The following is a 27,983-nucleotide window of genomic DNA, read 5'->3' as shown; positions in this document are numbered from 1 at the left end:
CGTTTTAAAGGATACCCTTTATAATGAAGGGAATTTCTGGATGTTAGGCACTGAACTATACCTGAATCTTTTTTCTGGGGGCAGGGGAGCAAGAGAAAAGTGGCATTCACGTAGCAACACCAGTTTAGAGGCCATGGCATTTTCTCAGTTTTTAGTTCCATCTTATTCCTTTTTTCTGTTGTATGAAAAGGCAAATAAGGGTAGTGAACAGAGGATTGAAAAATATCCTCTTCCTTCTATCTAAAGTCAAGGAACACAAGCTGCATATACCTTAGCTGAATCTAACCGAAAAGTAACAACACTTTCATAAGTGGGAAGAATTCAGTTGATTTTGGCACATATCTGACCTTACAATTTAGGTATCCCCCAAACAAACATCTTAGCAACCAGAATAAGATGGAAACTCGCCTGCCTAACGTGCCTCCGACCTGAAGTAGCCTGTCTATTGAGACTGTCCGAAGTTTAAGGATGTTGCCTGGGGGGTCCCAACCAATTACTCAGTGAGGCTTACCCTGTGAGGGTCTCTAAGACAAAATAGTATTACAAAGAAAACCTATACCCAATATATTTAGTTGTATTGTAAACCATCTAGCTATACACATACTCCTTCTCTGTTCTATAGCATAATAGGAATTAATTTCAGTCCTTATGTTTCTGGAAGGATTCAGACATTTCTGCTAGAGGAGAAAACTGAAATCTGAGGGAATGCTGGTGAGTGTGGTAGAGCTTCATTTCTCTTGTACTCCCCATTTTATATCTGAACATAAAAGCTTCCTTAGTAGTCCAGGAGCTAGATTCCAGTAGATGATGCTAAGACCATCTAAGCAGTGGAATCGTTTCCTGCTGTGTATTTTGTATGTTCTGTTGCCCCACAGAAACAAGAATTCAAGAAAGATGGGAAAAGCCAAAGTTGTGGCTTTTACTGGTAAATTTCCAAACCTCCCTGAAATCAAGAAACTGTGAATCAATGGGATAGGAATGAATCACTAATGAAAAAATAATTTTGGTATACATCCTCCTCTAGATGAGGCTCTCCCAATGGTTTAAGTGGCACTACTCTGCTCTATATCAATCAAACACAGTGCTGCTCTCAGGACTCTTAATTCCTGCTGGTGGAAGGGTTATCTTGAGGGCTGTAGTGATCACCAGAGGTGATGATTACAAGGATGAGGGAAGGGGAGGGAGGAGGCAGAGGGAGAGAATGATTGAATATGACCAAATGAATCTATACCTTGATACTTGCAAGCCAGTTAACAATGAACCAAAGCAATCACTGACAAAAGAAAACGGTTACTAGTCTAGTGAAGACCAGCCTTAGAAGTGATATTTTAATAAAGGAAAGGAGGAGAAGACAGAGGGAGAGGGAGGGAGGAAAGAAGAAATCTTAAACAAGTGCTACCTCAAGAAGGTAAGAAAACATAATTCTTTCAAAATGGGAAGAAAAACAATCAGGACTAGGATATAACAACCCATCTCTATTAAGAAAAAATGAGATAACAACCAAAGTAACTTTATTATCCTTTCTACCATCCTATATTGTATATGTAGAAGTAAATATTTTCTCTTCTGAGCATAAATCTAAAGTAACATTAGTATTTATCTCCTAGCATAGTTAACAATCAAGGTAAAAATCAAGATTTTAAAAGAAAAATAATAGATGCTTCTAGTTACGAAGTAGTTAATGGCTTTAAAAAATGGTTTTGAAGCTACGGGTGTTTTTATCTTGTATCTTCAACACAAAGTATTAGATTTTATGATTAGGTTTTCTTGCAGGCAATTTTTCTTTTATCATTTGTTTCCCAATGACACCAAAATTTAGTTTGTATAGAAAAAATGTCTCTTCTTATAAAAATCCACATAGATTAGTAAAAGTGTTAGAAAACTCACTCATTCCAGGCTCAGTCAAGTAGCTGTAGCGCTTACGTAAAGCTAAAGATGCAAAGCTCTGTCGTTTATCTGCTTTCTCAGTCTGAAAAAGAAAAAAAAAAAAAAGACAACTCTGTTTCCAACTTCCCTGTGGCATTTTCACAGTTTTGAAACATTTTGTAGGATGGCATGTTGATACCTTGTTTATCCTTATTTCTCTTCTTATGCATTTTCCTCTGGAAAATGTTAAATTCCTACTGAGATTCTATAACCCCACCCCAATGTCTCAACCAAATAACCATCAGTTCGCAAATATAAGAGCATCAACACAGCAGACTACAGGGAAGTACAAATAAAAGACAAGCATTACAGAGACTTCTGATGCAGAGCAGTAACTCTTCCCAAGTCCATTCCTATTGAAAGCACATATATCACAAGGTACACTCACTCTATGTGAGCACATTCAAGGGAAAAGGCACATGAAATTTATTATTCCAATCACTACTGTGGTTTCTGTATACTAATAGGCATGAAGTGTAGATGAGGAGATTAAAAATAGATTAATGGTTTTATTTGAAATATTATTACTGTGTCCTAAGGCTGCCAATTCTATTTATTACTAATGATGTGGGGGTTTTAAAAATCCAATTATCATATAATGTGGAGAAGTATTAGGAGATAAAAGGAAAAATTCTTCTAAAACTTAATTGAACAACTCTAGTCTTAATAAAAATGACTGGGATAAATTTCTTTAGTGAGACTATCAAATATTTATCAACAGCCAGTTAACAAATATTTTATATTACATATAATTTTTACAATAAAATTTCATATAACACAGTGGATAGCAGGGAATAGTAAAATACGCACATGGAGGTTTTAAAATGTATATTTATAAATGCTAATTCATCCCACTTAAAAAAATTTTTTTTTTTTTTTGAGGCAGAGTCTCACTGTGTTGCCTGGATTAGAGTGCCGTGGCGTCAGCCTAGCTCACAGCAACCTCAAACTCCTGGGCTCAAGCGATCCTTCTGCCTCAGCCTCCCGAGTAGCTGGGACTACAGGCATGCGCCAGCATGCCCGGCTAATTTTCTATGTATTTTTAGTTGTCCGATTAATTTCTTTCTATTTTTAGTAGAGACAGGGTCTCGCTCTTGCTCAGGCTGGTTTCGAACTCCTGAGCTCAAACGATCCACCTGCCTCGGCCTCCCAGAGTGCTGGGATTACAGGAGTGAGCCACCGCGCCCAGCCTCCACTTAAAAATTTTTAAAGAACTTCAGTTCTTTTTAAATCATTAGCTGGATTATAATTTTATTGACTATATTAAAGTACTCTTATGTACATGTGAAGGAACAGTGAACCATTTTTAAAGAAAAATACATACACTTTTTTTTACCTCACTTAAGACCTACAAAATTATAATTTATAGGTTTCCCACACTTCAGCCCTCCACAACTTCTTTTACACAGATGCAATTTCTATTCTACTTCTGAGAGAATAAAAGCAGAAGTATTCATATTACCTCATCATCTTGATCTGACTCTGTCTCCTTTTGGTTCCAAGATGCATTGCAGAGACAAGGAATATTATAATGGACAGCAGGGAAAAGAATATCAGGATATGAAAAGGACTGAGTAGGGAGCACAAAATGCAAGCTGATTTAGAAAGCAAAGCAAATCAAAAGAGGCCAACAAAAAATATCAAGAACTGTACATCCATGGCAAATTAATGTATGACATTATTTGAAAGCATAAAAATCTATGAACTACCAGCAGAAGCAGAAGCGATAAACAGAGGACTCCATCATACAAACTATAAGAATTTGACACCACAGTAACAAGACTTAGGCAATCTACACAAGGAGACTACTAAAACTTGAATTTCAAGAGCTTTAATTGTGTTACAAAGCATTCCTTAATTGCATACCAAGGGCCCACTTCTTCAAGACCAGGGAAAGAAAGTTCAAATAAACCAGTATTAAAAGATACCTTTTTATGTGCTGGCAGAGTGATATTTAAGTTGCAAACAGCTGTTTGAGGCAGTCCTTTTGTTGTCTTTGGTTCTTTCAGAAAAGACAGACGGCCGCAGGGCTCTTGGCTGGTGTCTCTAACCTAGAAGAATTTAGGTAGTTGACAGTTACAGAAAGAGACTTTTCTGAGGATTTTTATGTGTGTAAGAGTTAACTGGGTTTGTTTTATGAAGCCCTTGGAGAGGCAGGAAAGGGAAAAGATGATAACAATTACCTGTCAACCCGGGTGGTCATATTTGAACTCATGCCCAATTCCTCGCCTAAATATAGGATTGTTGTGTCTGATCGTTTTACCCTGACAATTCATAGTACAGTCTGGGTTATATGCATTTTCTTCTTGTCTAATCATTTCTTTTTCTCAGAACTTCATTTTTGCAACAATAACAGCAAATAATAATAAGACAATTGTCCTATCTCCTTCTGTTCTCTGAGGAGAAAGGTGATCTCTACAGGATATCCCTGGGCTCCATCAGAAATGGAAATGAAACTTGAATACTGTATTTGGATTTCATTGATTACTACTGAACATTAACCAGATATGATACATTTTATTATACTAGATTGGTTTTACAAATGCTTGCTTAAATACAAATTATTATTAAACTTTTTAAAAGGTAAAGATTGTTTTTACTAATTATAAGGCTTTACTGGCTCAAAAGTACACTCTGGTAGAACTAGGGCAAAATCTGACCTTGTTCTTATGAGTTCAGAATTGGTGGGATTTTTCAAACTTAATAAATCACTAAAAACTTTTTCTTTGTATTCTCTATGAGCATTTTTTTCCGCTAATTCACAGACTCTGTTAAAGATGATTTACCTTGATGGAAAATGGCAGTCTATTTTCTTTGAAAGCATAAAAGTTAAAAACAAGTTGCTGTCCTCCTTTGGTAAGTGGGGCCAGATTTCCGTAACAATCAACATAAATAGGTTTTCCTTCCAGAACCTTTTAAAGAAATACATAATTCCATGTTAATTTGAGTTGGAAGTATTTTGTGACTTTAAGTCACCTAACATTACAAGACTGGCATGTTTCTGTGTCACATTTGTCTCTGTATTAGGCAGTTACTTCTGTGGTACTATTTGCAATAAAAATGACTCTGTACCCTTACACTTAACAGTTGTAACTGGAAATCATATCATGGACATGTACAAAACAGAATTATTTATTCATTTATATTCTTTTAACTTTGAGCATGTTTAAGAAATGCCTCACATCAGTCACTTATTCATATAGAGTTTGAGAGCATTTTTTTTATTCTTAGATACTTACATGATTCACTGAGTTTGAAAAAGGAAAATCATGGTAATGTGTATACACTGTGATTATGAAAATAAGATAACTCAAGTAACCACAAGAAAGTGGACAGTACAATTTCGATTTATTATTACTACATTTTAACCATCTAAGACAACCCCAAAGACACTTAAATTAATTTGAGAATGAATCTATATCAAATTTTTTAAATAAAAAGTAAAATCAATAATGTAGTTGATATTTATAGAAAGTGTTATTATGGCCAAAAAAAAGACCACCTCACGTCTGGGAAACGTAATTAAGTGAACTTGTTTTTGTGAACAAGTTACCTCAATATCTTTGCTTCTTGCAACTTCCTCAAAATTCTCTTGCTGCTCTAAAGTTTTGTCCACTTTGTCATCTGTCATGCAGAAACACCGCAGGGAGGATTCTACAGGATCATTCATTTTGGCAAAAACAACAAACTTGGCCATGTATGGAACACATATTAACTCTCTGTATAGTTGTGTGGCTAACCCCACAGTTTCTAAAACTTGATGGCAGTCTGCAAGCCAAAATCTGAGAAAAACAAAAACAAAACAGAAGTATGAAGATGAGGTGATTTAAAAGCCAAATCTTAAAAAAAAAAAAATTCATGGTTAAAAAAATCAGAGGATATATAAGGAAACTAAACCAAAACATTATTAACTTGTCCATTTAAATAGCAAAGATGTTTACTCTATTTCTCAAACACAGAAACTCTGTGTTTATTATTTAACAATAGTTTTGCTAAGCAAATGCTACGGATTTTTTCTTTTTTTTTCCTCACAAAATTTTTAAAAAAAATCACATTAGTATTGAATGTCACAATTTTTACTTTCCAAAAGGTAATAAAACTAATTCCTTAGTGCTTTTTAGAATCCTTTATTTCCATACCTGGCTGAAACATTGGTTGTAAAAGAGACACAATCCTTTATGAATGTCAAAGGAGTCGTTCCTGTGATGTCTTCCCACTGAGCAGGTGACGTGCCCCCTGAGAGAACAACAGCAGATATGTTGACTTTATCACGGGAGATGCTCTTTGTGAAATTTTCATCATCGTCCTCGTCTTCTTCCTGGCAGGAACTGGCAAAGCTTCAATACCTTCAGTTTAATGGCGTGTACTAAAGGCAGTTTTCCTTCTACTCTCCTTTTGTGCTTTTACCAGGCTTATTGTGATCTCCTTGTAAGATATTAAATGCTTTAAAAATTACTTTCCTTGTGTGGGTTCTAACGAATGGTTCAAACTTAGGGCAGCCACCATTTATAAGTACATTTTATAAGTGCCATTTGTAAGTGCACAGATTTGTTGTTTCAGATAGATAATTAAGTCTCTTATTTTTTAAAAAGGTAAGAACTATTTCAAGAAAGTTAAGAAGCAGCTCATTTTATACCTGGCTGAACCATTTAATTTTCTAGGGTAAAAGGAGGAATCAGCTACCAAAATTACTCCTTAAAAAAACAAAAACAAAACCTATCTTTCGTAATCTTGGACTTGCAGTTAAAAATCAGATTAGGATAATCAAAGGATGGACTGAGTTCTGGATTCCACATGCTTATCACAAAATGTGTTCTTCTAAACCGTGTGTATTTAGTCTATTGGATTATATGGCTGAATAGAGTAGGTGAGCATAATCACATACTTAATACTTCCTTACTACTAGTGCTCTGTGGGATCTATTTTTTCCCCAAGCCTACCCAATTTCCTGGTAGTCTAAAGTAGTCTAAAGCCAGGTTCACTTCTTCTGTCTGGGTTGTCAAGAAATTACCTAAATGCTCCAGTAGATTCAATAATACTTCAATAATCTTAAAATAACTCTATTACTAATGCTTAACTTAATAGAAGGAAAGATAACACTAAATTTTAAATGAGTCATGAGACCAGCATCTTAAAGAAATGATTCCAGGGATAACAGAGAGAAGATGATGGACAAGTAAAACTTTTTGTCCTCTATTTTTCTACGCTTACAATGTTGGCATGGATATCACAAAGGTTTTATGTCTTTGTAAATAAAACCTTTGTACAGAATCATTGCAAATCAATAGGAAGCACAGCAGAGACTTAACCAAACCTGTAATGCTACAGAGAAGGCGCAGATTGGGTGTGGTATCCCCTTTGTATCCATTGGATACACCTTCTCCTGAGGGCGGGGGCACTGGAATGGTCATTGTGATTGGTTTATGGAATTTCCTCCTTCTTGGTTCCACAGTGACGATTGGGCTAAATGTTGCTTTGTTTCCAAGGATCTTTTTCACAATTTCATCTGGAACAGGCTGGGCCTAGAGACAAAGAAAGGACTTTAAACGAAAGTGACATTTTTTTTTCCATCAGAAAGTTAACTTTTTAAGTGACAAGGAAAAAAAACAAAAACAAAAAAAACAGGTCTTTCTTTTTTATCCTTTTTCATTAGAACACAGACAGTACTGGCTTGCATGAGAGGGAGGGAATTAAATTTCAGAGCAGAGAAGCTTCTTCGTCTAGTCCAAAGTAAAGGACAGCAAATAATGAGTTAAGTGTATTTTAAACCCTCGTAGGACATTCAGTAAAACCTTACAGAGGCAACTCATACCCACATAAAAACTGAAGCATTCAGAATTCAGTAAGAAAAAGGCATTCAAAATTTGAAAGGATTCTGATTCCAGTCTACTGAGCCTAACTTCGTCCTTTGGTTTCTTTGCTATTTGGCAGAATAACTAGATATGGGAGACAGGTGAAGGGAGCTTCATAGCCCTGAAATGTAAGGTGGTATCTTTAAATCCACATATTCACTAAAGGTCTTCTTGAAAGTCCTGCTTGGCTAAAAAAAAAAAAAAAAAAAAAACCCAGCAACTCTTTTGGGCATGAGAGTCCAGCCTCCCAAAAAGAGCACGAACTTTCAATTAAACTATTAATTACTATGTTAATTATTGACACAAATTAAGTTATTTTCATTTCATTTTCCTTATTCAATGAGGAAAAAAAGAACTAGTCGAAGTCTAACTGAAATGAATAAATATAAGAAAAATTTTTCTTGCCAATATTTCCAGTCAGCTTTCCAAACTAAATCAAGTTCCAACTGGTTTGGATAAAACCCAGCATTTATGATTTACTTCAATCAAACCAAAATACTGAAGCTTGCAAGTTTCACTGTAACTGAGTTTTATGATGTGGGACATTATAAACCAAGCCTTGGTAGTTGCTCCACATACTGGGACCAGTAACTTATGGTTGAAAAAATTATCTTTCATCAGAAATCAAGTGAGACTTTTAAACAGAAAAACCCTAAAATATGTACCTTATTTAACAAGCCACTCAGCTAACTTTGCACTAAATGCGTTTTATTTGAAATAGGTTAATGATTCCCAAAATGGCCTAATTAGCAGTATCATTAAGGATGAGTTATGATGACTGTTTCCAGAGCAAAACATGTTCACATGCTCTCTACACGCACTGAGGAAAACAACTTTTTGTGAACATTACCTGGAGGCCTACTCGAATTCTTTTAGTTAGGGCACCCTCTGGGAAAGATGCTTGGACGAGGGGCACTGTGGTGCTGCTCAGAATTCCACCTTCAGGACCAATCTGGTTGCTTTCCTGCTTAATCCGTGAAACCACTGCGAAATACTGGGGGAAATCCTTAGTGATGATCCTACAGATACGCTTCTTCCCTAACTCTTCTGGGCTATCAAGTTCTGAAAAGACAAATGAAAAAGCCATGAGAATGAGCATATGTTCAAAACACCTTGAGACAAACTGATAGTAATTTGATAGTCCAAATTACTTATACTCAGTAGCCTTAACAGAGTTTTTATGATAAAGAGAAAACCGCCATGATCATAATATCAAGCTTTGCAAAAATATTATGAAATTATCATTGTAAGTATTTCTTGAAAATATTTTTACTAAGGAAGAACAAACATCTTCAAAAACTGACATGTGACCACATACGGATAAATTCCCGCTCTTGAAGAAGGGATATCTCATTCTGTGATTATTTTCAATACTCTGCCCTCAAGCTGCCAAAAGTAGGAATGAGTCAGAAAAAAAAAGTGAGGCCTCACAAGAAAGTGAATAAAAATTTAAATATGTCTAAAAGCTCTAGAACTTTATTCGAAGACCTGTTTCAAATATTTTTAAATTATCCAAATGATCAGTGTCATCATCACCAATTTCTGTGTGCCCACCAGTGGCTCTCATGCACTGAACTCGGCCTATTCACGAATGGACACGTCTTCTTCCCTCCTGTCCATGTCCAAATCTACTTCTTGCCCTGCAATCCTAACTCTGGGAAAAAGTCTACCATTTGTGCAGTCTTTCAGGCTAATAGCTATGACTCGCCTTCCTTCATACATTATATCTAATGGTCAAAGTCCAGTTCATTTTATTTTGTAAATGGCTCACTCTCCTGATACTGGTTGTTCAGGCCCTGTTTTAGCTTGCCTAGTTGCTGAGACCACCTCCCAGCCAACTCACCTCTCCTCACTCCAGCCCATCCCCAATAACGCAGACAAATAAATTTTTTTAAAGCCATATTTTATGCAGAATTCTGGTAGGTTTAATTAGGATAAATGATTTATAATTTTTTTAATGGAATAAGTGTTTGAGACTAGCCAAGAATATTTTAGAAAAGTAGTAGGTTTGTGAAGGAGAATTTATCGTATGAGATATTAAAATTTACTCAGAAGTAGCAAACAGTTACACATAACAGTATAAGAAATACATAAGAACAGATGAATAGGTCAGGGGGAGCAAGAATAGGGAATCAACAAATAGATTCAAGTTTATATATTTATATTGTGTGTGTATATATATATGAGTCTATATGCTTATTTTATATATGTATTATGTATTAAAGTTATATTTAAATCAAAGTCATATTTAAGTTTCGAATGGGTGGGAGGAAATTTATTTAAAAGGTAGTATTTACATAATTGGAAATCTATTTGGAAAAACAAAGCTAAATCACTATATCATATCACATACAATTACAAAATTCCAGCTGGATAGGAGACTTAACTATTTTTAAAAATTAAAATATTACTAAAAAATTCAGGGAAGTATGTTTCAGTCTTGGTTAAGGGAAAGCATCCTACGTAACACTGGAAACTTAGAAGCCTAAAAAGCAGTTTTGACTATGTAAAAGGGTAAAGATTTCCATGACAAAAGTAGTAAACTTCAAAGACAAAAGGTAGACTGGAAAAGTTAATAACCACTCAACATCCTCAATACCAAAGGTAGCTACAAATTGATAAGACAGACGAGCCAATAGACGACAGCAAAATGGTATAGAAGGGCAATTCATCAAAGCTGAAAAATGGTCAAAAATGTTCAAACTGGATAATTAATATGGCAATACCAGTTAAAAAGATACATAATCTCCCTCCACACCCACTTCTAGGATTAGCTAAAATTAATATTAGCTAAAATAACATCAGTTATCAGAGAAAAATCTGGGAGCACAGGTACTTTCATTCATCCCAGGTGAGTGTGAATGGCAGTAATCTTTTGACAGTGTAACTAGGTATCATCTGTTCAAAATGAAAATGCACCTACTATTGGACCCAGCAATCCTATTTTCTGATCTCTTTCTTACAAGCACATGCAAAGCAACATTGCCTGCAAAGACTAACTTTGAAACAACCTGCATGTCATCAATAAGGGAATGGTTACATAAATTACAGTTCATCCACATTTTGGACATTCCCGCAGCTAGTAAATGAAACGATTCAGATTCATTCATTTACCAAGTATTTAATGAGGGCCCACCAGGTGCAGTACTGATGTAGTCACTGGGGATATAGTAGAGAGTGTCTACGGCAGGACTTTGAAGTGTTTCTCCAGTTCTTGGGCTCCTGGCTTCAAGGAGTCGCAAACCTTGGCCCACGAGATGAAGAGAGATGACAGACACTCAGCGAATACATGTGAAGAATTTATTGGAAAGAAAGTTTAAGGGTGCAAAGCGAAAGACATTTCCTAAGGGCAAACGGGTCTGCCTCTGCGGGTGGAGAAGACCATAATTCACTCTAAAATTCCTCCTTTTATATGCCAGTAGTATATGTTTATGTAAAGGTGTAATTACTTTATGTCACGGGTTTTGGGGTCTGGATTTTTTCAGGTATGGACATAATTTAAATGTTCCAGACATTCCTTTCTCCTATACGTGTGATGGGGAAAGTCATCATTTCTGGTGTTTTTCTGTTTTCTGATTGGTGGTCACTGTTCCATGGTCTAATTTCCCCATTCTTTAAGGCTGAAATGACTGTTTTCCCTGGTTATTTTTCTGTAACTATTTCCTTCTTACTGTTTTTTTCTGTTTCCTCCTTCGTGTTTTTTTTGCCTCTGTCATTCCACTATCTCTTGTTTTTCTGTCCCTAACAAGAGCATAGTAAAGTCACTCTTGGCCAGCTGTGGTGGATCACTTGAGGTCAGGAGTTCGAGACCAGTCTGAGCAAGAGTGAGACCCCCATCTCTACTAAAAATAGAAAAAATTAGCCTGGCGTGGTGGCACGCGCCTGTAGTCCCAGCTACTCGAGAAGCTGGAGGATTGCTTGAGCCCAAGAGTTTGAGGTTGCAGTGAGCTATGATGATGTCACTGCACTCTAGCCCAGGCAACAGAGTGAGAAACTGTCTCAAAAAAAAAAAAAAAATCACTCTCACGTGGAAATTACACTCTAATGGGGAATGCAGTGGGGTGGGCACATAACTAAACAAATATGAAAAATAATAATAAATCAAGGTGAGGGAATATAATGTGACCAGGGATGAGGGTCGGGGAGGAGAGGTTCTCATCTGTATGGGATGATTTGAGAAGTCACATTAGAGGGGAAACCTGAGGGAGGGAGGGAAGAAGGGAGCCAGGCAGGTAGTGATTGCCCAGTATAAACGTATACAGTGAGGAACGATGTTGCAGAACAATGTGCACAGTATGATCCTCTTTAGGAGGAAAAATGTAATTTGCACGTTTGCATATTTTCATAAGAGAAATTTGTAGAAGAAACATTCCAGGCTGTTAGCACTGGTTACTTAAGAGGGAAATGGGGGTGGGAAGGTGAGAAGAGGGTGGGGAACTCTTAGGTTTATATAGCTGTGGTTGTTTTACTTATTAACAAAATAAAGAGAAAATTCTTAAACTTCAGGGGAGGAGGGGTTGGTTTTTGTCTTTGTTGTTTACTACTCATATGAGCCTCTCTTCATACCTCTGACACATATGGCACACGTCCTACTATCCCTTAACTATTAACATTTCTGCCTCCTCTATCAGGTACATTGGGCTGACATCATGGCTTATTCCAAATAAAAAGTGTAAAATGGCAAAATGAATGCTTACGTAATTGGATCAATGACATCTTTTCATTCTAAAGATCAATCACTAAAACTCTGAGATGGAAGGTTCAAACTGTCAAGTAGGAGAGAAATAGGGTTCAACCCCGACCAAAATGAACCACTGACAGAACTTTTGTTATCAAACATTGATTTCCCAAATGGAACAATGACTATAAAATTATTTTCTACTTTAAAATAAAAAATGTGACTATGGGGGAAAAAAAAAAGGAACTGGATTTTTTCTCCTTTTTGTCATCTCTTCCTCTGCAAACCTAAACACAGAGATTCTAGTAAGGAAAAACCAAAACAAAAGTAGAGAATAAAAAAAGAAGGTTGGTATAGGAAACCAGGAAAGAATCAGAGTTTGTGTAGGAGAATATTCTGGAGGAGTTTTCACCTATTCATAACTGACAGGAAATAAAACTTTTCCATACAGAGCAAATATATTTCCCTCCGCGTGATTTGGCTTACTTAAGAGAGTGAATTCCCAGAGTTCAAATCTCATGCTGCAACTGAGAAAGTTCTGATAATGTGTTTAAATTGCTGTACAACACATCATCATCAGCTAAGCAAATATTTTCTCACTTCAGCTGTAAAGTTGTCATTATGTTCTCCTTCAAGATGGCTCAGGACTCCTTATAGTGCTGGCAATTTAAGAAGACTCTGCCATGAAATTACACTCTTTAAACAGGATAGATTTCTTAACTCTGCATTTAACAAGCTGTGTATCCTGTGAGTATGAAATTTGCTCCAGATCAGTCTGGACCCACCAGAGGAAGTGAGGTATCTTTTGGGGAAATGGCGGTATTGTATACTTCTTAGCCATTTGTGTGTGTGTGAGTGTGTTATGGGTACGTGTGCATACATTTGTGAGGATTTAAGGTAGAAACAGCTCTATCACCCCGGAAACTATAACAGCAATGAATTGGGAAGAAGTGCCACTTTGGGTAATGGAGGTAGGCTGAGCGCACTTACACAATACAGCATTACCTTTGATAAGGCATTAAAGCCATCCCAAATGTAAAATGAACATCTATATTTCAGATGCAGCAGATAGTGGCAAATGGAGAAGCTCAGATTTCCAACTACAGAAACAGAATTCCCAGGGGAACTTGATCAGTGCCCTCCACACTCAACTTCTCACATCTTTTAGGATTTGCCAGCAGCTCAGGGACCCTCTGGGTTATACCCACTCTAGTTTCAAGCTTTCAGCAATTCTTGTCACCATTAAAATTTTCTTGGTATTGACCTCCAACTACATTTTAACAGGTATTGAGAAGATAAGCCTCAACAAATGTTGGAATTTCAGGCATTGCAGCAGGCAAGTGGGAACAATAGGGTTCCCTGTATCATCCTTTAATGGAATCACATGCATTGCCTTCTTCACTACTGAGATTTCCAGGCCTCTGCATGATGAAATGGAGAAATGATATTGCCCCAATTCCCTTTAACCAGGTTATATCCTGTTTATTTGTGTGCTTAAAATATTTGTAACTTTTTTCCTGAGAATAAAAGTCAAGAAAAATGTAAGAAATACAGAAAAGTATTACTTAAATACAGGTTTATAAAGAGAGGCATAATCCTTTCAAGGCCTGTAGTTGAAGTCTAGGCTATGAAATTCTACGATTTTCATAAGAAAATAAATGATGTAGAAAGTAGATAAATGTGAGAAGGCAAGAGGAGGAGGTGAAAACAGTTAGTAAAGTCACTACAGAACTCTTATGACCTGAAAAATCTATCACATGATCTTACTGACCATCAACAGGATAGGGGTGAAGTAAGTTGTGATACATTCATACTGTGCACTACTGTGCACTACTGAAAAGAATGAGGTAGGAGGGTATGTTCTAATAGGCAAATCTCCAAAACATATTAAAGTCACCAAAAACATAATCACATTAACAATTGACTCATCACATGTTTCTATGTGGAAATTCTTATAATTTACATAAAAATTGGGGGAAGGGGGAAAGGAAAATATAACAAATGCATCCTCATGAATTATTATGATTATTACATGCATAATACTAACACTAGTATTAAGTAATAAATATAATAAAGCACTATATAATATTTTAATATAGATTCAATTCAAGCACATTTTTTCCTGTTTCTTTCTTTACAAAAAGGGAACTAAAATACAATAATGAAATGACGTTAGTGGAATGTTTGCAAACAGGTAACTAAAGACCCAGCCGGCTAGAGAGGGCTACAAGAGGGAATGAGGCACAGGCCCTCGACACTCAGCTACTACCCATCCTGACTTGTGGCCACACTACCTGGCATCATGGGTGCCTTCCCCTAAGGCTTTTGATTCTAAAAAAAAATTATTAGTGTGTTTTAAAAATTAGGATTTCTTTTCATAAAAGATGAAGTAACCACAGTTAAATTACAGTGATTTAAATGATGTTTGATATTGAGACCTGACATGTAGTAGATGCTAATCTAGTGTCCACTGAACAAAGAAATCAACTGGGAATTAATGAGACTCAGACACTTTCATATCAAACAACTGTATAATTCTTCAAATCTTGCTCAAAAATATATGTAGTAACAGGGACTACTGTCCTTTTAATAGTTTCATATTTATTAAAAAATCGCATGTAAAAAAGTGGCTCTAAACTTTTTAATTCACAGTGAAATCTATTATGTCCATGTGTTTATAACTCAAATTACGTTAACTTAATGAATGTTTACCCAAAATGAATTAAAAACTTACAAGAATGTACAATTTCTGTGAAAGTTTTGTGTTGCAAACTTGAGAAGTATATCAGAAGTCGGATTTCCAAATACCAATAAAGCCTGATAATATAAAAGTGAACTATGCTAATATTCTTTCTGAGACTGAATTTATATGTATTCAGATTTTCAAATGGTCCATATTACTTAGGTCAGAGAAGCAGGAATATACTACCAACAATCTTTGCTTTGCTCCTGTTCTTTACATACAGAGAAAAGCCCAACAAAATATTCTGCACACAAATGTGACGCCTGTGTCACATTCACATCCAGAGTCCCCGCCCCAGTGTGATGTGCCCCAGCCTGGCCAGGGCAGGAGAAACTCCAGCACTACGTGTGAACATCACAGTTCCTAGGCTTCTCCAGTGGAGATTCCAACTTGGTAGGCCTGGGGTAGAACCTAAAAATCTGTTTTCACACCCAATTCAGGTAACTTTATGACTCGACACATTTGAGAAGCAACATCTTAAGTGGACTCCCATCCTATACCTTGCCTTAAAAACACAGAACCCAAATTATCAAAAACATAACAAGAGAATCCTATGAAAAACAACTCGAGGACGGTTCAATACGAGAAGAGATGTTTATGAGGCAACAATAAATATTCATTGATTTTAAATGGGTTTTTGTTTTAAAAGGATATACTAAACCACTCCATAGCTACGGAATTAAAGGAGAAAATGACATAAGTTGCTGTAAGGTAAACAATGAAACGTTAGATTTAAACATAAGAGCTTCTTACCTTTCAGGGTGATTCATAATGCCGTAGACTATGAAAGGACCCTGAAATCTCTCTCCCTCCTCTCTCTCCCTTTGTAAAACATCTGTTACTAGTAAAGTTTTCACACACAAAAAAGAGAATTAAAGGGAAGTGAGAGGTGAGTTCTGAAATAGGTAGTTGTGGCTAGGAGGAAGGTTACAATTTATGTTTCCTCAATGTCTACTTTATGGCAGGTCGATTATTATTCGGCCCATGCCGAATTTCTGGTAAAATAGGTACCTGAAGTTCAGAGATGTTAAGTGACTTGTGCAAACTGATTTAGGTGGTCAGTTTTAGGGCTGAGAACCGAGGTCCAGGAAGTAGGGGAAGAGATGAAGTCACACAGACGCGGACTTCAACCACTCTAACATGGTATCTCTGCAGGCTGCCTGGCACAGGGGTGGTGATTGATAAATGGATGAGTAATGAATAGATTTGCAAATGTCTTAGTTGAAAAGGTGACATGAGTTCTCACTGGTCCACTCTATAAGCAGCAAGCCCTGATTACAGTGTCACTGATGTTCCATAACCTTCTGGCCTCACTGATTAGTGATAAATTTCTTAAGCACTTTGTAACTCATTTAGTTTATTTGTAAAAGGTGGGACAGCATTCTCTGTGACTGAGGTTTCGCAAGAGAGCAATAAAGATCATAAAATGCTTTGCAAATATAAATGGTTATGGAGACTATAACACCATGAAGCATAAATAACAGGATCGAATCACGTTCTGACTAAATGAGTTGTTACTCTTAAAGCTTTCAAATGAACATCCTGATTAGTTTTGCCTCACTCTTACGTACACACGATTAAATATCTTGATAACTTGGTTAAATGAGGACATGACGCTTTTTCCTGTATCAAATTAGGTTTCGAAGGCTATTTGTGATCTGGTCAGTTTGAGTGCAAATAGTCTTCAGAAAGGATACAAACGACTTCAAGGTTTCACAAAGGATGATTTCTACAACAGTGTTTAATGTCTAGTCAGGCGAATTCTCTGCTCAGCTTGCTCCCCTAAGAATGGGGGAGCTGATATTGAGGGGTGAAAAGAAAAGGAGTCTTAGAATGTAAAAAATCAACCTGGCTAGTACAGGTCTGTGGAAGGTCATTGGAGACAGGTGCCCAGAGTTTAAATCCAGCTCTGCAACCAATGTGCTGGGACCTCAGGCAAGTTCCTGAACTTCTCTGAGCCCCATGTTCCTAGGATCAGGATAAGAAGTTTCCTCCGGGGTGGATATGACAAATGACAGAAATGTACCCAGCACAATTCTATTCACATAATAACTTACAAAGGTTATATATTCTTTTCAAAGTAACAGCTTTGGAGAGGAGCCAGAGAGCCAGTGTGTAGCAGATTTAACGGAATACACAAGTTAGATTTTTTAAAAAATCATCACACTGTCTCTGCTTTGTATCTCTCCAAAGTGTAAATCTGAATTTCTATCATTTCGATTTCATTCCATTTTTTAAAAAAATTCACCAGTTACAGAAAATTATATATCAAATAAACTGAAGAAAATAAAAGCTAAATCTATAATATTCAACTCTAGCTACAGAATATTTGGAACAGTGCAGCACCTATAACACATTCACTGAAATATTTTAGAAAATTATAGACATTCGTCTCTTAGGAATTAAAGTTCAGCTCTATCTGAATATGCAACTTTTGCAACAAGCCTACCCAACATATTATAGGTAATAAAACCTCAACCGATATAACTTGATCTTTCTTCCCTGATGTAAACATAATAGGTACTTTCTCAATTTTTAAAAACTTTTATTTTAAAATAATTATAAATTCTTGGGAAGTTACAAAGATAGCACAGAGAAGCCCCCATGCATCCTTTATAATTTTAGCATTTAACTCATTTTTATTCAATTCTAACATCTGCTTTATTTCTACTGGATCAGCATTATTTTATATCTCACAACTGTTGAGGGCAGAGACCTTTGTTACTCAGATTTGCACAATGCATTATGTGCTAACGATGCAGAATGTCTGGAAACAATGACACACCTGCTTATTTTTCCCTCCATTTTAGCAATCCATATAATTTCTGAGAATCATATATTTTAAAGGCTATTTTTAGAAAACAAATTTCTGATCATTAAGTGCTTATGAGGTATTATAAAAAAAATCAGGGAGAGATGTGGTTATTTTTTAACTCTACTTTCAGTGCTGAAGTTTAAGATTACTTCGTACTCTGTGTGCTGAATGGCTATAATTTGCCCCAGAACCTTCCCCAGTCCCCCAGACCTCCACTCCCCATTTGGCTGTGACCTCCCGTCCTCCAGAAAGCTGCTTTCTCTCGGGTACCATTGTATCCTCGATTATTGAGGAAAAGTGTCACTGACAGTGGGGCATATGCGTAGATACAAGTCATTCATTTCTCCATTCACTCAACAAATTATGATGAAGTGAAAACTCTGCGTCAAGACCTGTTATATGCACTAGACATAATAGCTGTCAACAAGTCAGAGTCAGTCCCTGCCCGCATGGACTTTTACAGTTCACCAGGGAAGACAGCAAAGTTCAAAGGTGCAGTTATGGAAGAAGACAAGTACAGTGTTGTGGATGTATTTACCAGGTGGATCTAACTGAGTCTGGAGTTTAGGGAAGGTCTTCCTGGAGGAAGAAAACTGGGAGAGGGGATGTCTGGCCATGTTGGAATAATCATTCTAAGGTTTTCTTCCATGGCTGCAGATGAAGAGACTCATATTCTTTGTGTCTGCTTCTCCATGTTTTTTCCAGAAAAGTGTTCTTCCATGCTTGCTTACTTTTCCATTTGTGCAAATAAAAACACATTGCTTTCAGGAAGTTAGCGCCATGACATCACTTTCTTCAACTCTTTGTTTAAACCATTACTGTTACATCCAGAGGGGGGAAAAATGTAATCTTATCTTCAAAATCCAGGATCATATATAATGTCTTAAAGATAAAGTCCATAAATCAGTAACACAGCACGTACAACATATGCAGAGAGCACTGAACTCCAAAAGCTTAGACCTGCTATATCAGGCACGCTGGCCTCTCTATTCACACTGACACTAAAGGTAACAGGCTCAGACCTGCTTCACTGCCCTCAGAGGGCTAAATTAAGCCCCAGTGTGCCTGCCATGTGGAGCAGGGTGTCTGATATCAGTATTTGACCCACCAATGTTTCATAAAAACACATTATGTCATTAAATATGAAATGTCCAATTTCAAATTAAAAGTGTAGCTTATTCTATTTCAAACAAGAAGCAGTACAATTAATCAAAGTATGCACCTAAACTATAGACACAGTTTTGCCATTTTAATGGTGGCTTGTTTATGCCAGCAGTGAAGCCTGGAGAGCGAGTGGCGATGAAATCACGAAAGGTGTTTTCCATAGCTTGTTGAGAATTGAATATTTTTCCTTGCAAGAAGTGGTCCAAAGTCTGGAAGAAGTGGTAGTCAGTTGGTGCCAGATCTAGTGAATAAGGTGGATGACAGAGAGTTCCCAAGTTCAGCTGCTATAGTTTGAGCAGTGTTGTTTGTGTAACACGGTAGAATGTTATCTTACAAGAGAGTTGGCCTGTCTCTGTTGACCAATCTCAGGTGCTTAATCGCAAGCATCTTTATCATTTTGTACAACTGGTTGCAGCAGACATCTGCTGTAATGGATTGACCAGGTTTCACTACATGAAACTGTAGTGGATAATATTATACCAGAGCCGGACCACCAAACAGAAACCATTAGTTTTTTTGATGAATATTTGGTTGTGGACTGTGCTTTGGCACTCCATCTTTATCCAACCATTGTGCCAAATGCTTGCAATTGTCAAAAAGAATCCATTTTTCATCACATGTAACAATACAGTGTAGAAATGGTTCACATTTATGTCATGACAGCAAAGAAAGGCAAGCTTTGAGACGATTTCTCTTATGATGCTCATTTAATTCATGTGGAACCCATCTATTCAGCTTCTTTACCTTGCCCATTTGTTTCAAATGGTCCAATATTGTTGGAATAGTAACATCAAACCTTGCTGCTAATTCCCGCATAGGTTGAGATGGATTCATTTCCACTACAGCTTTCAGCTCATCATTATCCATCTTGGTGTCAGGTCGCCCACATGGCTCATCTTCAAGATTAAAATCAACAGAAGGGAACTTCTCAAACCATCCAAGTACTGTACGTTCATTAGCCACATCCTTCCCAAACACTTTGTTGATATTTCAAGCTGTCTGCGCTGCATTGGTTCCACGATGAAACTCATATTTGAAAATAACAGGAATTTTTGACTTTTCCATAGTTTCACAAAAATTGTTTTAAAAAATAAATGTGAAAGATAATCACAAGCCAAACTGTGCATTTAAAAGACTGAGGATGTACCTTCACAATAAAACAAGAAGTGTCAAAGTGACATGTCAGAGATATCAACTGTCAAACTGAGTACTAAAGGAAATCGAACATTTCATACTTAATAACCTAATATAATTGCTCGCAAAGCCATATACACAGACACATATAAAACATGCCAGTATTAATTAATGTTCATTTGCTTTGGTCCAATTTTCATTTTCTGGTACGGTTTCCTCTCCTTTGTAATATGATGGTCATTGTTCAATTGACTTAAAATGCCAGTTTTATGGCAACGGACTAAAAAGAGGTAAATATTTTGTTATGATTCAATTATTTTCAGTAGGCTTTTTTTTTTTTTTTTTTTGAGTGGCCCACCCAACTGCAATTTTGATTTGATGAAGTTAAATTTTTATTTTCTCTTTTGGCATTTTTCAAAACTGTTACTAGATTTCTCTAACAGAAGGTGCTGTGTACAACATAAAGGTATATATTTCACTTTTCAGTGCTCAACTGCTTCTATAACCACTTCACACTTTACGATTACTATTTGTCTCATGGCTGGTGAATTAAAAACAAGTTAGAATGAAATGAACCAGAGTGGCCATTTCTAATTGAGAAATCTGTTTTTAAGATATTGCTGATGCACAGTTAGTAAATTTAGAAAAAGTATTTTCTGTTATATAACAAGTATCAATTTCCCTTTCCTGCTTGTTTACAATAAAATGGTATGGTTACTCAATCTAAAATGTATTACCTTAAAAACCTCATTTGTTCTCATCTGAAAGTTAAGCAATGAGAACAAGTAAGAAAATATTTTCCTAGCATTATAAAACTATTTGGGGAACTTCAGCAACATTTTATTCTAATATAGTGATTAGGGTTTTAAAATAATAGCATAATTCATATATCTTCAAAGCCTTCTGTATAATACTTAGGTAGCAACAATTTTGATTTTAAAACCTAATAGATATGTAAAACAAAGTCCGCACATTGTCCAGAAGAAATATAATATAAGCCACATATATAATTTAAAATTTTCTTACAGCCACACTAAAAAATAAAAAGGAACAGGTGAAATTGATTTTTTTTTTTTTTAAGATGGGGGCTCACTATGTTGCCCAGGCTGGTCTGGATCTCCTGTGCTCAAGTGATCCTCCCACCTCAGCCACCTGAGTAGCTGGGACTATAGGCACGCAACACTACCACACCCGGCTCTAATTTTAACAATGTTTTATTTGGACCAATATATCTAAAAAATTACCATTTCAATGTGTAACCAATGTAAAAATTATTAATAATTTAAAAAATTATTAAGGAGGGTATAATCTTCACATACCTGGTATATTTTACATTTGCAGCATATTTCGATTAGCACTAGTCCTATTTCAAGTGCTCTGTAGCCACATGTAGCTGGTGGCTACTGTACTGGACAGTGCAGGACTGTCCAGTAGGACATTTCTCAAGCTATTTGATTTATAAGTTCAAGACCTCTAAGGAGGAAGGATTTTTCTACTAGTAACCTAACCGCATAACAACAACCATAACATAACAACATAACCACAAAGTACAAAACACCCCTGGGGGTTTGACTTCAGAAACACAATTTTAAACATGTGTAATTCAACTTTATGAGTTTAATTAAAGTTTTTGTTAAACTTATAAATGGATTCAATTTGGTACACTATAAAGATAATTTGCGGTGGGGGGAATGAATGTTAGTTTTCTGTTTGCAGTATCTTTTTCTTTGCTGAGAAAACACGAATTGACAAGGACTAGAGCAAGATCTACATCTGCTGCCAAAGAGAAAAGTTCTTTCTGCCACATGATACCTTAGTGGTAATGGGAGGTTCTTCACACCCGGACCAACTGTCTTCTGTGTCATTCTAGCCTCTTACTTCAGTAGAGCTTTGCTAGCACACCTGCTTCATTAGCATAACCATTGACGCTTCATAAATAACTCTTAATTCACCTTATTTTGCAGCTACAGTTTCTCCTGAATATATACCACATCCTTTTGAGTCATACAAGAACTGAGAGGGTGCCTTGATTAGTAATGGAAAATTTAAATGCCAGCCAACATTTATGTGACATTGTTCTACACAAAGCAATTTCACAGGCATCTTTCATTCAAGAACAGACAGAGGCGAAGGAGTACTGTAGGGAGACCACTGGGTGTAGAGTCAGAAGTCCAGGTTTTGGACGTCTGGATCTACCTATTCACTAGTTACCACTTGGGTAGTAGTGATGGGGTGTGTGCCACCCTCATCAACCGTGACCAGGGTTTCCACTAGCCCATATGGTATCTTTGTGCAATCTGGAAAAGGGTGCCCACTTGGGATGGACACAACCCTACACGTAGATGACTTGGCAACTAGATAGTAGCTTTGAACAAATTAGAAAAAAGTGCCCCTCTATCCTGCAGGCCAGTGTCAGGGCAGATGGCTTGGCAAGTGGAAGAAGAAGGATTTCAGACCCCACTTGATTTCCTGCGCAACTTACATGGCACCCGTGACTGTGACCGAACACTGAGTGATTCTCCTGTATCAGGCATTGTGCTAGAACTTTACATATATTTGCTCATCTATTCTCCCTTAGTTCCCTATGAAGCACCCTCACTTTACAGATTTAAACTAAGGTTTAGAGAGGATGAGTGCATGGTTAGAGTCACACAACCAGTAAGTGGTAAAGCCAGGATGGAATTCTGGCCTATGTGACTTCTACAGATTATGATCCTAACCACCATATTGTACTGGCCAAATTACCCTCCTCCTTGAATCTGTCTTTCCCTGAAGTTATTCTAAAAGTTAAATTTTATGGAAAGGCTCTGCACATTTTAAAACACTATAGAACCATAATCTGATCTTGATAATTATGTTGTTTAATAAAAATCACTGAACAAAATACTTGCTAAAATGATTTTTAAATATTTGAGTTTTAAGATTTTCAGAGTATAGACACAGGGCAGTGACTTTTTTAACAAAAAAAAAAGAAAAAATATTTTCAGAGAAGAGTGTACAAGAGGACTAGCGTAGAAGTAGCATATAGATTGGTTATAAAGTAGCACAAACAATTCATTTATGGAGAAGGGGGTTTAAAAAGGAGACATTTATAAAGAAATAAATATTATCAAGTGTCATTTGCCACAGATGACAGATAAAATTTAATTGTTATAAAATTAACAGGTTAAATAAAATAAGGTAGAACGATTTATTTCTCTTTTCTTTAAGGAAATCTTGAGTGATCTGGTCACTAGTTTACTTCAGGAACTATTTTGATCTTGTTAATTAACAGTTATCCAGGAGAAAAAAAAGCAGGGGAACAGAGTGGAGAGGATAAAAGAACACTAAAAACCTCAAACCTCCTGAGCTGTGCTTATGCTTCTCTACTCAGGAGAGAGCTTCCACTGGTTGGATCTTCAAGGAAAAAGATAAGTTGACTTTTTAAAAAGACGGATTGATTTTTATTTTTGCCTGTTTTTGGAGGGGGAAATGTTCTGATAAAAATGAAGTGTCTTTGGGGACTGGAGAAGAGTGGTGGGAAGTGGGGCTTGAGCTCGGTATGAAATCTAATTGAGCTTCAGTTACAAAATGTACGGTTGTTCCTTTATTATTATTTTTAAATTAAATAAATGGAGAAAATCACTGTCCCTTGAAATTTCAGTCCCTTTCACTCTAGTGGCTTTCCGGTGCTTGATTCTTTAAACTTTAACATTTTTTTTAATTGTCTAAAATGGAACCAAAGTTTATTTGGTCTTTAAAAATGTAGCAAAGAAACTCTACCTACTATTTCCAAGATAAGACAAGAATTCAGGATGAGGGATTATATTGTTGTTTCTTTAGAAAGTCTGACAGATGCCCTCAGTATGGCAGCACTTGGGGCGTCAGTCCATTGGGCAAAGATGTAACTAATTCCTGTTTGAAAACTGGTTCATTAAAAACAAAATGGAGATATGTCAGCATGAAACCAAGGAATTCCACTCGATAAATAAACCTTAATTAAAAAAGAATTCTACTTCTACCTGATAGGACACACTATAATGTATACTCAAAAATGAAGGAAAATATGTAATCAGAATATTCAGTGTTCTTGCTAGAACTGCACTATCCAATGAGGCAGCCACTGGCTACATATGGCCATCAGAAATTAATTCAAATTAAATAAAATTAAAAATAACCTTCCTCAGTTGCATTAGTCACATTTCAAGTGCCCAAAAGCCACATGTGTCTAGCAATTATTGTACTGGACAGCACAGATAAAGACCACTTCCATTATCATAAAGTTCTGACAGCACCGTCTTAAAATATTCAATATTCTTCCAGAATATGGTAACTTTCTCAGAACTTTTCCTTTGCAAAGTAAATGCTCATCTTTTTTTTATCCTGGATATTAACACTAATGAAGGATGGAGTAGAGGAAATAGATTAATGAGATCTTTCCTCCAGAGAGCTATATGTTATATTGATGTTATCTTTCTACCCACTCTCCCAGGATTTAATGAGTATCGAAATCAGCACTGTTCCTGGTATTGGTGATTCAAAGACAATAATATGTACCTTGTCCTCAAGAAGCTTATAGTATTCAAGGTAGCTATCCAGTAAAAAAAAAAAAAAAAAAATCCTTGTGTAGTAGATACTACATTTAAAAAATAAGCAATCCACTTTAGCGCTTAAGTAATATTGGATGGATACATGAAAATATTTTTATACTTAAGTTCCTTAAAACAATAAAAAAAAACTATCATCTATGGGAAATCCATTTCTCTTATTCTTTTCATTTTTTATCCTGAATCATCATATTCTTTCAGCATTTTTCACAAATGCTAAATCAATTCTTTCTCTTAGGATATACATATTTTAAAACTTTTGATTGTGGGTTTTTAAAATAAATTCCCTTATAAGAGAATGACTATATTTCATGCTCAAAAGAAGTTAAGGTGATAAAAACTAGAAATGTGAATTACCATTAAATGTTTCTATACATCAGAAATCATTTGAAGTTGTAGATGGGATGTAATGTGAATATCAGTGAATACACACTCATTAAATAATGTATACTCACCAGATGTATAACTCATTTAAAAAGATTATTTTTCTGGACTTAATCTAGGTCAAATCTAATATAGACCAAATCTAGAAGTTTGTAGGAATTTTCCTCTGTAGGTTTATTTTCTATACCACAGGACATACATTTCTCAAATAAGTGGGATATAGTTAAAAGTCTTTGAAAACAGGCAGAACTAGATTTTAACCCCAGCTCTGCTACTCAGTGGGGTAACTTTAGATAATTTATTTGACTTCTCTGAACTTTAGTTCCTGTATCAGTAAAGTGGGATTAAAACCACCTATTTTGCAGTGCTATGCTTTCTTTTTAAATTTTCTTTTATAAAAGCTTTTATCAGTGCCTCAGTAATACTAGACATTCAACAATTATTAGTTTCCCTCTATCTTGCTGTAAAGGCATTAAATTCATTGTTGGTGATGATTGTGTTTTATGCCAAACCTTTGGCATGACAATTTTTTCTACAGAATGAATATGGTAGTGATAACAACTGATATTTATCAAGGGCTTACTATGTGACAAGCACTGCATTTCATACATGCTTCACATAATTATTTATTCTCAACAATAACTCAACAAAGTAAGGAAAGTAATCTCCATTTTACAGAAGAAACACAGGCTCACAGGGATCAAGAAACTTGCCCAAGGTCATTCCCCAAACATCTTTGAGTTTGTCTAGTTCCTCTGTCCACACTTTGAAAACATAAGAGACTATACTGGATGCATTCCAAAAGCCAGTGAAATAATGGTAAAAGACTGAATTTTACAGAATATGAATTATATCTCCAATAAAGCTGTTATTTGAAACAACTGCTGAATTCGTAGTGATTAGGGAGTGAGCATAAAGGAAAGATTAGCTTGAGTATTTCTCTCGACAGCATCACATTTTATGGTGAGCTTGATCTCTAATTTTTTTTTTTTTTAACACTTTTTAAGGAAAACTCCGCATCAAAAACTTATTCTCAAAACTAGGTTATTATTCCCAATGTCTACTAAGAAAAACTGCTATGGTTCTAATGACCAGATAGCCTGAAGAAGTTGTGTATGAGACAGTGACATGCTCAGATAGATACCAGTCTTACTAGGTCAAAGGATAAGACGCTGAAACACCACAGACTCCAATAATTACGCTGAAACTCATGTTTAAAAAACTAATTACGGCCCAAGAGAAATTAAAACTTCATGAAAGATATTGAAATAATGTGGGAGAAAACTGAATGAGCTGTAAAGAGTCTGAAAATAATAATTCCAAAAATAAAATGTGAGTTTACTTTATTCAAAATGTTCTGCATGCTTTGCATACCTTCCATTAGTATTTCACCCTCTCCTCACCTATTTTCGACTTAAAAAACTTTCCTGAGTTTTGGAAAGTGATATATTTGATGAAAGACTGAAAGAATAATCAGAATATTTGTACATTTGTATTGTGGGGAAAAAACTTTGTTAGATTCAGTGGAACTTCATGCCTTAGGATAGAGAAAACAGCAATAAAAGCTGAAGATCCTGGGTCCCAGTTTAAAATACAAATGTGTGAAATTCAGGTACTGTTTTGCTTAACTTAGTCAATCCTTCAGTTTCTGCCTGCAGACATTTACAGAATCAAGGAGCCATCATTACCTTCATCCATGCCATTAAGTAATTCAGTTAAATCTTCATTTTTACTGTCAAACTGATGCTCCTTCCATGTTTCACCATTTTCACTTCGAAGAACAATGAGTTCTCTCTCTTTTCCTCTCATGGACCCAAAGTGAGGGATTTCCACTATGACAGGGCTGGAAAAAAAATCCACATTATTTTGGTATCAAATTAAATACGTATATGGTATTGTACTTAAAACAATGTTTCATCAACAGTATTCATCTGAAAACCAGAGGTGCCACTAAGGTTGGGAATGATTTCAAAGCTGCAGAATCATTTGCTAATTAAATAATAATATATTAGAAGCCTGATAACATGCCGTCATTCATTCATTCACAAACAATTCTTGAAGGTCTACCACGTTAGGCATTGGATTTAATGGGGGAAAATATTCAGCACATATAAATAGGAATTTTGAATCAAAGAATTGAAAGTTATTAAAATAGACCATAGGAAAGCTGGTCCATTTTTAAACACAATAGGTTTATTATATAAAATGCTAATGATTTAAAAGGACACAGTCATTTCTTTAAAAAAGAAATTCTGTAAATTTCCTAATTTGAAAGATTATGGCTATATTTTTTCGCTTAGCAAGAAAACAATCGATATAATAATTCACTCCTTCGACAGTCAGTTTCTATGACTTTCATGGCCCGTATAGTTAAGAGTTTCTATGATTTTCAATTTGTGAAATGGTTGTGGGCAGCTTCATTTCCTGGCTCTAATATAACCTGCATAGGAACATTTAAACTTTCTGAAAAAGCACTTGTTTGTTTGAACTTGTCATATAATGACATATTAATTTTTGACAGTGTCCTTTTGCAAAAGGAATGTAAAAGAATGGCTGCAAATTGAAGATAGCCAATCAAGCCACGGGAAATATATTTTTGTTAAATTTTAAAATAGGTTAATACTAAAAAAGATGAATGGAAGTAAGCAGACCACAATCACACACAGTTTATGTAGTTGGATTGTGCAGCTTTATTTTATGA

The 27,983-nt window shown here is 35.9% G+C and overlaps 1 protein-coding gene across 2 annotated transcripts in view; it reads right to left on the bottom strand.

Annotated features, from left to right (window-relative positions):
• ANK3 (ankyrin 3, node of Ranvier (ankyrin G)) overlaps window positions 1-27,983 on the bottom strand; it is a 515,090-nt gene that overhangs the window by 42,319 nt on the left and 444,788 nt on the right. The window contains exons 28-36 of one of the 2 annotated variants that reach the window (XM_012657554.1): window positions 26,971-27,125; window positions 8,629-8,840; window positions 7,241-7,448; window positions 6,066-6,162; window positions 5,480-5,708; window positions 4,713-4,838; window positions 3,855-3,977; window positions 3,389-3,415; window positions 1,888-1,969 (exon numbers count right to left, since the gene is read on the bottom strand). In XM_012657554.1, the coding sequence (XP_012513008.1) occupies window positions 1,888-1,969; window positions 3,389-3,415; window positions 3,855-3,977; window positions 4,713-4,838; window positions 5,480-5,708; window positions 6,066-6,162; window positions 7,241-7,448; window positions 8,629-8,840; window positions 26,971-27,125 (1,259 nt within the window). The remainder of the gene's footprint in view (window positions 1-1,887; window positions 1,970-3,388; window positions 3,416-3,854; window positions 3,978-4,712; window positions 4,839-5,479; window positions 5,709-6,065; window positions 6,163-7,240; window positions 7,449-8,628; window positions 8,841-26,970; window positions 27,126-27,983) is intronic. The other variant, XM_012657562.1, reaches the window with a different exon arrangement.

This window comes from Propithecus coquereli, unplaced genomic scaffold, assembly GCF_000956105.1.
Source record: "Propithecus coquereli isolate 6110/MARCELLA unplaced genomic scaffold, Pcoq_1.0 Scaffold115, whole genome shotgun sequence".
NCBI lineage: Eukaryota > Metazoa > Chordata > Mammalia > Primates > Indriidae > Propithecus > Propithecus coquereli.
Note: the sequence above shows the minus strand (reverse complement) of the source record. Positions and strands in the feature narration are given on the sequence as shown.